Genomic DNA, 12,974 nt, shown 5'->3' on the forward strand with positions numbered 1-12,974 from the left:
GTGAGAACATTCATTGTGGATCTACTTTCTGTGGGTACAGAGTTCAGTACTATGAGCTCAAGTCATGTTCTGACAAACAGCAATCCATGGCACACAATACTTTCAAAATTAAAGTAATTTAACTTTACTTCTAAGACTTTTCTCATAATTTAATATTTTGTACACAGCACAAGATAGAGATTCACATTTCTCACTTCTGGATTAACTGTGAGCAGCAATCTCAAAGGTCTGTCCAGGACCAGCAATTATATATTCAAAACAGATTTTAGATACAGAAACAAAGGTGTCTTATCGTTCCTCTGCTAGACAAGATACTACTAGACACAGGGAAAAATGGAGCAGCAATAATGGCTACATTTACTCTAGGTCTAAGTAACCACTGTCAGAAGCCATCAATCACACACCCACAGCATGTGCCTGCCTGAGACAAATGAAAACATCATCTGTGAGGAGTCACACTTCAAGGTGACCAATCATCAAGATGGCACATGTAACCTTGGCCACTCGACTGTTCACTTACATGGCTCCTTTATTCACAGCAGCTGTCTTCAACTTCCAGCATCCTGAACCTCTGCTGTCTCATTCACTTCCACTAAGACAGACCATTCACAACGGACACTTCTTTTAAACAATAGTTTTATAGCTACTATTTTCAGTGTTTAAAGGGGAGAAAACAAAAATATTTTCCGGGTTTATCCTTTTCATAGTAGTAGTATTTAAACTCCAAGTCCTGGCTCCTATATTTATTACTGAGCATGTGATTTGATTCTTGGATGTCACATTTGTAGACTGAGGATAACATGATCCTCAAGACAGGTCCTCAGGAAACTTCATCACCATGCTGAATGGGCAACTGGCCTGAGCAAGATCCATCACACAACCTGTGCCCATTGGAGTTCATTAAATGTTTACCATTTATTTGCCTGCCTCCCAGTTCCACCAGCCTTTCACAGGTCTGAATAGACTACCAATCTGCCACTACCACAGCTTCTGGATAGCTTGCCACTAGTCCAAGCGTGTGTGTGTGTGTGTGTGTGTGTGTGTGTGTGTGTGTGTGTGTAGGGAAGAAGAGATATGTTTATCTCTTACTTCAGTGACTATTTAAGGAGAGAGAAAAAAACAACAACAACAACAATGTGTGGGAACTGGGTTAGCTGTTTGTGGCCTAAAGCCTACATGATGAGTATCACACTATTTTGTAAATGAATCATGGTCAAAAACCAGTTCTAAGACATGGACAGGCAGCAGTGTCCTCCTGACCTAGACAAGGAAGGTCCTCCACTGCCTAAACCTGAAAGGGAGAAGCACAATCCTATGATTTCAATGACATAGACATGGGGGGGTCTTTCAGCTACCAATCCCAGAAAAGGGCTGGAAAGCAAAACCCTAGAACCAGAGCTGAAGCCATGCAGAGGGTAGGGCTGGGGCCAGGTCAGCACCATCAACATACTTATGCCTGCTAACAAGATGTCCTAGGAAAGAGGAATGAAACTGTGATTTGCAAACAAAAGATGCTTTTCAAATGAATCTTGCTGTGTAACCCTCACTATTTTATAGCAGCAATATATCCAATACCAAACAACCAAAAAGTCATACCATGTGTTAAATGGCAAAGAAAGGAGTAATTGGGAAAAGACGACAAAGCCAAGGACAAGGTATATTTTGTACTCGACAGCTCATTAATTTTAAGTGTCGTGGGAACCTGCCAGTTTTATTCCTCCAAGTAATTATCTTTTGTCTTAATTTGTAAGATTTTCAAGAAAGGGAGAGAAGGGAAAGGGAGGTTAAAAAAAGAAAAACTTCACTTTCTTGTGAGCATGAGACAGAAAGCCATCAATGTATATATAGAAGTTCTCTACACACTGTCCCCAATTAAAAGAAATAATTGGACTAGTTTCTTTGAGCATCCAGCATAGCAAGCCGTATTAGGAAACTGTATTGTCTTGGGATACAAATAGCTTTCTTTACATTACTGAACAGAGACTGATATACTGATTTGTATACATTTACTCTGAAAGTTAAATGCTCTATAGACAAGTGTTTTCACACCATAACAAACAAAGTCTTTAAATCCTTAGGCAGATATTTTGATTAAAGGTCACTTCATTCTTGAAAGGGAAAAATTCCCATCAAATGAGGAGTGAAAAAGACACAGGCAAAAGAAGTTTCTTTAGCTATGTCTTTTCCTGCAAGGGTATTTGAGGTGGAAAGCTACATTTCCATGGGGAAATTCACATTTACAGTTCCCAGGGGTCCACCATGAATGGTGCTGTTCAAACATTGAGCTGAAAGGCGTATCTAAAACCGTCACATACAAGGTCTCAGATTTGAATTTCCAGTTCCCTGACATACCAATACATCTATGCCTGATTCTCTCAAAGACAAACCAACTCATCTGCCTTCTAAGACATGCCCAAGTGTTTTGTGTCTTATGTTCTTCAGAGAAAGAAGCTATGCAAATATAACAACAAGGGTGATCTTTTTGAAAGTTTTTGCTACCCTGGCAAAGATGCGCACTTGATTTAAAAAATTAATTTCTTTTAGAGAGTGCTGACAAAGCCAACAATCTGGTCTCTCATCCTATCTCAGTAATTACTCTTAATAAATATGGCAAATGCCAGGAGGCAAGTAGTTTTTAGGTATGTAGTAAAAAAGCAGTCTCTGATATTTGTTGTCCCATATTTTGAGACTACTCCCTGCCTCACGTGCAAGCTGATGTGGATGATTAAGAAACTCAGAAGAGTTACTCCTGAAAACTGAGCCTGCTTACAGAAAAACAGCAGGGAAGTAGATAAGAATATATAAAGACCTTTAAGACTGAACAGAAAAGAACCAGTCAAATTAACAAGATTATACCCTACAAATATCACTCCTCTAAAATAAGAGGGGTGAAGAAGAGTCATTGTAGGGGAAAACATTATGTGTACTCTAGAAGTAAAAGAGATCTACAACACGTGTCTAACACAAAGCCAGGCACTTAAATGTAAGCTACATGCTATTGCAAGGTAACCTGACTTGAGCAAGGCATTGGCTCCAGCAATTGGCTGGCTTGTTACTTTACTAATACTGCACTTCCCTGGAGCCAATTCAACTTTGAGCTCCTACAGTCAGAAAACAATGGGATGTCTGCCAACCAGTGCCAAAACTTCAGGAGGATTTTACTGCAGCATGTGGGTGCACTAACTTGGTTTGCCTTGGCCAGAAACAACACAGTAACTCAGTTGGGCTGGCCTTGAACTCAGAAATCCGCCTGCCTCTGCCTCCCAAGTGCTGGGATTAAAGGCGTGTGCCACCACCGCCCAGCAGGATCAGCAAGGCTTGAATAACTTAAGATTCTCCTTAAGACAAGTCAGAAAAACAGCTGAAATCATGCAGTTTTGCTCAGTTTAGTTAGTAACCATCAAGTGTATAATATTCATAATAAAAGTATACTGAAAGCAGGTATACAATAAAAACAATGCGGCAGTATTTTGTCTAGAATCTTAGGACAAACCTGAGGCATAAAGAATAGAACAGAGCCAACTTCCATTTGATTAAAAACATATCAAGTGGCAGGCAACTAATTTAGTCTCAGACGGTTTTATTTGTTGAAGCTCAAAGTTATATATCATGTAACTCATTCACAGAGCATGTTCAGAAGCTTCTTTCTACCCCAGGAGAAGCCCCATAACCTACACCCTCTTCAAACAACTGTACCTCTTCTTTAAATCAGGTGTTAAGATGTTTTAGAACAGAAAAATTGTGGCTTCATCAGATCAATACCTGGCAGTGTCATGTGGCTACAAGAAAGGACCAGAGCAAGCAGCTTTCCCTGTACGCCTGTACAGTCCTTTAGCAGCTGTCAAAACAACAACAAGTGTGTGTGCTTCTTCAAGATGCTGAATGAACCAGTGGAACACATACTTTAGTACAATGAGAAGAACCTGGGATCAGAGGGTTAAGTTGGCAGCAACTCCAGGAGACCTTCTACTATCTTCCAAAGCAGTTGAGGTAGATAATGTTAGGAACCAGCAGTGCCAGCTGATTCTCAGTACATGCCAACGCATTTCAGGCACATAAACTTTGTAGAATTCTCTTAGCCAATCTAGGAGTCCAGATTTTTTGCCCCCAATTATATTACAGTGGCAAATGTGGTATACCCAAACTAACAAAAACCTAAGAACAAGATAGGTGGCATCTTTGAAAGTAAATAAATCTTCAACAAAGAACCATTAAGAATACAATGTGAGAAGTGGCTTGGCTTCTAAAGCGTACTTGAACTACTATGACAAGTGGTCTGTTAACTCTGCCTCAAAAATGTCGGAGTGTTAGGAAAGAACTGCTACTCCTTCAACATAAGCCTTCCAATCCTACCTAATCCTCCTTATCTCAACAGGAAAGGTGTAACTGCCACATGCTAGAAAGAGGTGCAGGTCTCATGGTCACTTGCAATCAGAGCAGCATTCTGTCAGGCAAGACCCTGGCCCTGCTTCTCAAAACTCCTCTACCACTCCAGACAGAAGAGGAATGACAACACATGAATGCAGGAAACTGGTCCAAATGATTGCCTTTTGGCCATCATACATGTCCCAGTATGAATCCAAAAGCAATTAAATCATTCCAGCTAGGGAAAAGGCTGAGAAATATCCATCTTCAAAAAAGATGTGCACAAAACAGAACAGTAATCTCTCCTATTCCTTCTAAGTTCCATTAAAGGAAGAAAAAAGGCATTTGGCTAATTTAACTAATGAACTCCGATCAAGTTATTCTAGAAGGTCACAAAGGCTTGCCAAGCCAACAATACTGAGGAAAAGCCAAATTCATCACAAACTCATTAATTCACCTTCTACTCCATTTACTGCTGGGTGTTAAAACAAAGAAACAAGCAAAATAGTTAGGAATACTTTTCAAACTCTAAAACGTTCTAAATATAAACTTATATGATAAATATACATAGCAATTTTGATTGTGTTGTTCTATTTCCACTGTTAGCTCCACTGGAGGTGTAAACATTTTAGAGACAGATGAGATATTGAAATGAAGACCCCTGGAGTCACTATTTGTTAGTATAACCCTTGAGTTGCAACCAAAGAATCAGGTGCTACTACTCTACATGTCATTCCAAACTGTGCATTTTAACCAAAACATCCCTTTCAATTAGGATATGCTGTTGCCTGTAAAGTACTTGTGTGCTATGTACTAGTGTAATGTTTTCATAACAGAGCCATTGTTTGTCAGGGACAGCTGGCTCTTGCAGGATGTTAGGGCCCAGATTCTTAATCTAAGATTGCTGATGCACTCAGGCCTAAGATGATGTGCAAGACACCTGTCATGAAAAGGTGGTTCTCTCCACCCAGGTCACAGAGACTTACTATCCTGGCATTAAGCCATACTATACTCTCCTACTCCACTTCGACAGAAACAAAGTAAATCAGAAAAAAGGACTGTCTGTTCAGGCTCCAGATTCTTTAAAATAATATAGTAAAGATAAAACTCTTCTTCATTAAACTGTTTTCCATGCATCTCAATGGAGTTCACAGATGTCTCTGGATTTCCTGACATGTCTCAACACTACAGCATACAAAGAGAGCTGACAAGAAAACCAATAGAAAGGTATGAAAAGCAGTGTGATTGCTCCAATTTGTCTCTTACAAAAGAGTCAACAGATCTGAGGATCCTCTGGTACACATGAGCATGGAAGATTCACACTGAAAGGGAAGACAGATGCAAGGAAACGCAGAGCATCTAGCTTTACTTCAGTCATGATAAGCAACTGTGCTTGCTCACTCAGTTTCCGCTGTCTATAACAATGAGGCTGACCCAACAGGTAACGAGCCCTTAGACCTCCATTAATCAACCGAGTTCTTTCACTGTCACCCCCATTAGGTCCGTGCAAGGAGCCACGCCATTGCACGTTTGTAGTCCCAGTGCTTTCGTGGGTAGAATCCTCCAACTGCAATGAATTTTCCTATTACTCTGTGACAAACTAATTTTACTGATGTGATCTTAGTTTCACATTTAAAGTCATCAAGCTCCCTATTCTTGGAATCAAAATTCTTCTTCCTGCCTACCAAGGCAAGTCTTCTCAGGTTCCCAAATACAGCTTCAGTCAGAGTATATTCTCTAAGATAGTAGAACAGTAGACTCCTATGCCATGAAATACAGAAAACTCTATCCCACAAACTTTTGACCCCTCCCAATCAATGCATTTGAACTGGAATGGCGACTGAAAGACAGCCCTCTCCATCATTAAGTTTCCATGGTGGGACATAGACAATGGATCAGTGGGTCAAAACACATGTTATCTCATGATAACAAGCCTGACAGGCTGGGTTCACTCAACAGAACACACAGAAAGCTCTGATTCCACAGTTTTCTTCTGTCCTACATTCATGTCTGATATAATGATAAATAAAAAATTTTAAAGACTTCCTGAAGATTATAGCTGCAGGTTAACACCCTTTTATTCCATCAACCTTCACATTTTGGTGCCCCTTTGTGTTTGACGCATATCCCTAACTAAACTACTGTATATTTATGTATATGTATCTCTCTGCATTACATATACATATAATATATCCTCAAATATACATATTTTTTAAAATGCCAATTTAGTATTAGGCAGAGGCAGGCAAATCTCTGAGTTGAAGGCCAGACTGGTCTACAGAGAAAGTTCCAAGACAGCCTGGGCTACAGAGAGAAACCTGATCACAAAAGTATGTCATGTTAACTGTCATTATTCAACTTTCCTTATGATCCTGTCATCTGTAGTTCCTACAACATTTCCACATTGAACATCTTTCTTTTTATCTAGAATAGTTTTGGGCTGAACTACTAAGTTCTTTGTACATTAAGAGTCTAGTACTTGCAGGGCAGCAGTGGTGCACGCCTTTAATCCCAGCACTTGGGAGGCAGAGACAGGCAGATTTCTGAGTTCGAGGCCAGCCTGGTCTACAGAGTGAGTTCCAGGACAGCCAGGGAGGGCTACACAGAGAAACCTTGTCTTGAAAAAAAACCAAAAACAAACAAAACAAAACACCAAAAAAACAAAGCAAAACAAACAAACAAACAAAAAACCAAAAGAGTCTAGTACTTGAATTACTCGGAAGAAATCTAGCTGAAACCCATCAAATTTTTTCTCAACTCTCACCCACAGCCTGGCTTCCACTGCCCCTTATAAAGGCTCAATGGTGAACCTACCATGCCCGTTGTGTACATGCTTATGGGTTTTTCCTTTCCTGGGGGTTGACTGGCACGAAGATGAAGCATTGTTGGTGGCTGTTTTGACATCTTCTGTCTCATCATCATCCTCTTCGACATCCTCCTCATCCTGAGAGCTTCCAAAATATACCATACTGTTGGGCAGCGCAGGAGAACCTGATGGGTTAACATATGTAGTTCATCAAAACCAATCTTGACATTCACCCCTTCCAGAAGGAGTAATGCAAAGGAGAGGTTTACAAAAGGAGGACCCTAACTGCATACTGATCACATAAAACAAAGCTATTTATCACTACTAGATGCTTCAACTTTTATTTTCAAATATTCTCCCACAAAGTATGACCCCATTTGTACCTTTTTGTAACTTCAAGCAAAAATCCCCCCAAAGGAGATAAAGATTTAACAATCTTGTCTGTAATATTCCCATGGAAAACAGACCACAAACAACAGGGAGGAGTGAATAACTCAGTGTGAATAAAATGAAAACGTCCACCCACATTGTTGGAGGTTTACTCTGCATTGTGCATTTAACTTAAAACTTTGGAAATAAAAGAGAAAAAAATCAATTATTGAGAGAGGAAGAAGGAATTGAATTGTTTTTTATAAGGCCACTCTTTTATGTTAATATAAAGGCCAAGTATAGTATCTCTCCAACACCTAAAATATTTATCAACTACTCTGAAGTTATAGAAGGATATATAGTAGGATATATTATTAAAATAAACTCCTTGGACTAGAGGCAGTTAAACAATCTACACAAAGAACCACCCAGACTTTTACATCCTAGCCTCTCTTTTCTCAAATGTTGCCTTCTTCATACTGAAAATTTAAAAAAGGTCACTTCCAGCATGCATACTGTGGCTCACAACACCAGTCCCAAAGGATGTAGTTGCCTCTTATGGACTCCAGGGGCACCAGGCACTCAAAAGGTGCCCAGACATACATGCCGATAAACTGCTCCTAAATAAACAAAACTTCCACTTCTAGCTGGAAAATACAAAAAGAATAACCAGATACATCGTCTTCTTCTTTTCTTTGTTTGAAATCATTCATAGTAACATCAGTTGTCAAATTCTCAACAGCTGGAGGCAGGAGGACCATCATGGGCTGGTTCAAGGCCAACATAGGCTAGATGCAGGCAGGAGAGGGTGAAGGAGTTAAGGATTGGGGGAGTGGGTGGGATGATGGAGAACAGCACTCGAAACAAGTTATCTGAATTAACACTGGAATAACAAATATAAGACGATTTCAGTTTTGCAACCTAATACCAGAGGGCCGCAGGCTACAAAAAGTCCCTAGTGGGGAGTTGCATGTGGTCTGACAAAAACTATTCCTGTTTTATTTTTGCACCTTTGATCAATTCCATGTAGAATCAGGCTCTTGACTGGAGGAAGATTCTGAAACCCTGACATTGGCTTTGAAGAATATTTGTCAAATAAGAGTAAAGAAAGTAGGATTAAAAAAATAGAAAATAGCCACATTTCCACTGGAGCTAGTCATATGCAGGTCTACTTTAGGGTCTTTTTGCAAGATCTGAGGCTCAGTTCATCACCACTAGTAGTGACAAGACAACCTCAGTCCAATCAGTCTTGAATCCATTCCCCCTCTGTCAAGCACTCTTTCAAGTACCACAATGGTCCCCTTAAGTTGCTTATAGTCTGCCTTTCAGGATAATGCTAATACTCCAAGCCAACATATCCTTGTTTAGAAGGGACACTCAGGAACGACTAGCATATCACATAGAAAGCAGACACAGACCTCTTCATTATAGGCTGGCCTTGAATGTGTCGCTAACCTCCCTGTCAGACTGACACAGTAGAAAACTGATATATATTCCACCTCTGTAACTAAGAAAAATCTGTCCATGAATCTTGTTGCCCTGGTCATTTACAAGTTAACAACCTTGTAGCCAGACCAAAAATGGAGAAATCAATATGCTGGCAAAACTCCATTTTATGATCAGGAAAACAGTAAATTACCTAAAATGTCCAAAAAGAGCTCAAAGGCATGTCTGAAGATGCATGCTTCAGAAAGGTACTGCTTGCCTACTCACCTAGGACAAGCCTGCTTCTCTGACTTGCCGGGAAGCAGTTCACAGGAGGAATCTAGGAAAATGAATTTCAAATACACAATGCAGGCACGCATCTATACCACTGCTGCTGAAGGAAACCATATCTAATTCTTCGGTACAGAAAGAGGTCCAGGGGTAACAGGAATGTTCCAATCTGGGAGAACGGCAATTCCCAACCAAGAAACACACAGTTCTGGTAATAAAAATAAAATACTAATACTAATACTAATACTAATACTAATTCCTCCCATAGCAGGACTCAAACCCATTGCAAAGCTACAGCAATGATACTGGGAACAAGACAGGTATAAGACAAGCCATTCTCAAAGTGGCATCTTCTTGTTACGATACAAACAATGCCCTTTTTAGTACATTAACTAGTGAGAGGTGCTAATTTACCACTCTGAATGATCTCTGCTCTCCTTCACAACCATGTATTTGAAATAATCAATGAAGGAGAATGTTGTGGAGGATCAGGTTATGGAGGAGGATAGTTAGTTATTTTTTTGTGGAACAAGGAAGAGATTCATATTCAATGATTATAATAGTAGTCTGCTAAGATCACAACAGGTACATGTTTCTCTCCTGGTTATTCACTTGCATTATCAAATTTGGGCTGTTTTGTTTTGTTTTTTAAGCTTTGGATCAGATAGGAGGAATGGGGAATACAGAATGCATCTGTACTTTGCCAAAGTTGTATTTCATTACTTTTTAAAACTAGCTGGCAATGTCTCCACAATATTTACCGAAGTACAAACCAAATGTTTTCATCTGGACAAAAATCAGACTGTGGTATGATGTTGTGGTATGACCACAACAAGAATTACATTAATCTAAAAGCCTGCTTTTTCTAATTTGGGCTTTGGTTTCTATAAAGTGGGCTTCTTCTCTGCCCTCCCTAGCCATCATCTTCCCTCAACCAATTCTTAATGCTAGCAAACAGTCAGCTCTCTGCACTTCTTAGAAGAGATTTTTTTTGGGGGGGGGGGGTTAGCTTTTTTCTAAACACAGACATTTAGGTGACCCAATTATTAAGGAATGCATATCTCGTGGTTCCATAAAACCAGAAGCTATAAGCAACAACAGTAACTACAGAAATGCCTCCATGAATCTAATCCAATGATGTGCATGCCACTTTGTTCCACATGCTTCTACTCCTACATTGAAACTCACAATGCTGAAGGTCCTTTAAAAGAAGATAGGGCAAACATCACTTTTGCATCCCTGGTCCTTCCCCTTCAGAGGAAGTCTCCACAGAGTCACCCATCTGCAAATGTACATGCAGAACTTACAAATGCTATTGTTTTTCACCCATCTGCAAATGTACATGCAGAACTTACACATGCTATTGTTTTTCTTTAAAGTGATCCATGCTAATATTTTAGATGATTCCTCTCGATTTTGCAGTAATCACTTAAAAACGTTATGATTTAAATTGAAAAGATGTTCAAGTGTATATGAGACATCACCAGGTATATGGGGGGAAGCCTTTATCCAAAAGAAAACCCACTCTTAATGAGAAGGAAACTGCCTGTCAATCATGGGCATGCCAGCCATAAAGATGGCCTGGTCTCCATGGCATCCAGAGCTTAAGGAAGAAGCCCTAGTTCTGGAAGCCGGTTACAGGGTGTGAGCAGTGTATTTAGCCAAAACTACTCTTATGAGCAAACAGTGTATGGCAATGTATGTAATGGCACTCTAAACAACTCACAGCAAAATTATATATCAGGCTACTGCTCATATCACGTTAATAATGAGTCTTCAAAACAACTCCTAAGTTATAAAATTTGCCAATTCAAGCTGATGAGATGGCTCAGTGAATAAACATACTTACGGCTTGAATTTGATGCTAAGGACCCACAATGATAGAAAGCAAGGCTCAAATCAAACAAGTTGTTTTCTGACCTTGACTTGGGAGCGACTGTTACCCTCAATTAAATGGATGTAATTAAAAAAAAAAGTCTGTCATTTTATATACATGAGGGGATAAAGCAATTTATTTCCTATATTCTTTCTCAAAAGGTAAACGGGCCAGGTTCTAGGGGAGTTTGAAAATATGAAATCTGTGGTTAGAAAACGTAAAAGATTGCAACGGAACTTAGAACCCTGTTTTAAGACTTTTGAGGAAAATGTCATGTGAGACGATGACTCTTAAATGCAAGGTACCTGTTGGCCACTGCCCTAAATGCATCTTCACAAGGTGCTGTCTAGCTAATTGTAATATTGCAAATTCTTTGTGTGAGGCCTGGGTTCTATTTCCCTGTCCTGAAAGATAAGGGGTTCAGCACTGAGAACAACGAACATCATTTCCCTAATAGCACTTTCTCCCAACTGCCTCTGTACAGTGAGCTTCACACGCAGACACAGAATTCATAATAGAATGTGCCTCACAAAAGGGACCTTGCGTGCATACACACACACAAACACACACACAAACACACACACAGTCAAAGTCAGTCAAAACCCAGAGGTCTGTGGTCTTTTTTTTTTTTTAAGATTTATTTATTTATTTCATGTATGTGAGTACACTGTCGCTGTCTTCAGACACACCAGAAGAGGGTATCGGATCCCATTACAGATGGTTGTGAGCCACCATGTGGTTACTGGGAATTGAACTCAGGACCTCTAGAAGAGCAATCAGTGCTCTTAACCACTGAGCCATCTCTCCAGCCCAGGTCTGTGGTCTTTTAATGCTAGCTGAATAGGCAACCAACACCACACAATAGCTACTATGAAGGTATTCAGCCTGAGTAGCTCCTAGCCATAAGACAAGCTGAGAAGTAGAAATAAGTAGTTAGACTTTCCAACTTCCAATTACTATATACCATCAAGTCTAAACATGAATGTATGATTTATGCGAAGCCTTTTCTTTTTCAGACTCCCACAGACACTAAACAGTTTCCTACCGGGCACAGGCACAAGGAGCTTCAGAAAAATGCATAAGATAAAATCTACATGCACCAGCAAAGATTCTGGCAAACACAGCAGCAATGTTAGCTGAGAGATTTCCACCATCCCATCCCCTGCCCCCATATACCTTCTCCCAATGAGTTCCAGAAGGTACAAGAAATACTACAAGCTTCTCTAACCACTGAGGCTTAAGAAAGTATTCTGAAATGTACCACTGACACCAGGCCAGCCAGAATGATTTTAACTTCTCCTGAAAAGCAGATAAGGTCTAAGGCAAGCTGGCCCTAAGATGGATGGAAAATCAAGAATCAAGGTGACAAGGCAATTGTAAAAGGAATCATCCTTTGAAGATCAAGAACTCCAATGTTTCTGATTCCTTCATTACCAGCAAAGAAACTATCCTAGCAAACAAATTACTGCATCAGCAGAACTAAGACACTAGGTTAACACAGAACATCAGACCAGAGTGACTTAGGGAAAGCAGAGGTCCGGCAGGATGACCAAAGAAGCCAGCAAAAAAGGTTGAATCCACTTTGATCGTTTCCATGCTCAGAAATTAAGACAGAAGAATATGTCATAGAAGTGACCCCAAACTCATGGTGCCCACTACGACAGCTTGTCTTTCTTCCCAAGATTATTCCCATTTTGCTCAAGATAGTTAGTTCACTAGTAGCAACCTCAATGTTCCTTGTAATTGGGAGATTAATTACTTCCTGCAGATAATTCCCTCTCATTATGGTGACTGCTAAATCATGCTAGACTGTGGCGCTTCCAAGTCTCCTCAATATTCAAG

At 40.0% G+C, this 12,974-nt stretch overlaps 1 protein-coding gene across 4 annotated transcripts in view; it reads right to left on the reverse strand.

Annotated features, from left to right (window-relative positions):
* Window positions 1–12,974, reverse strand: part of Jarid2 (jumonji and AT-rich interaction domain containing 2) — a 182,580-nt gene that overhangs the window by 28,678 nt on the left and 140,928 nt on the right. For all 4 annotated transcript variants that reach the window (XM_028763204.1, XM_028763201.1, XM_028763203.1 and 1 more), the window contains one exon: window positions 7,180–7,356. In XM_028763204.1, coding sequence (XP_028619037.1) covers window positions 7,180–7,356 — 177 coding nt within the window. The remainder of the gene's footprint in view (window positions 1–7,179; window positions 7,357–12,974) is intronic.

Source organism: Grammomys surdaster, unplaced genomic scaffold (assembly GCF_004785775.1).
Source record: "Grammomys surdaster isolate TR1022 unplaced genomic scaffold, NIH_TR_1.0 137, whole genome shotgun sequence".
NCBI classification, from domain to species: domain Eukaryota; kingdom Metazoa; phylum Chordata; class Mammalia; order Rodentia; family Muridae; genus Grammomys; species Grammomys surdaster.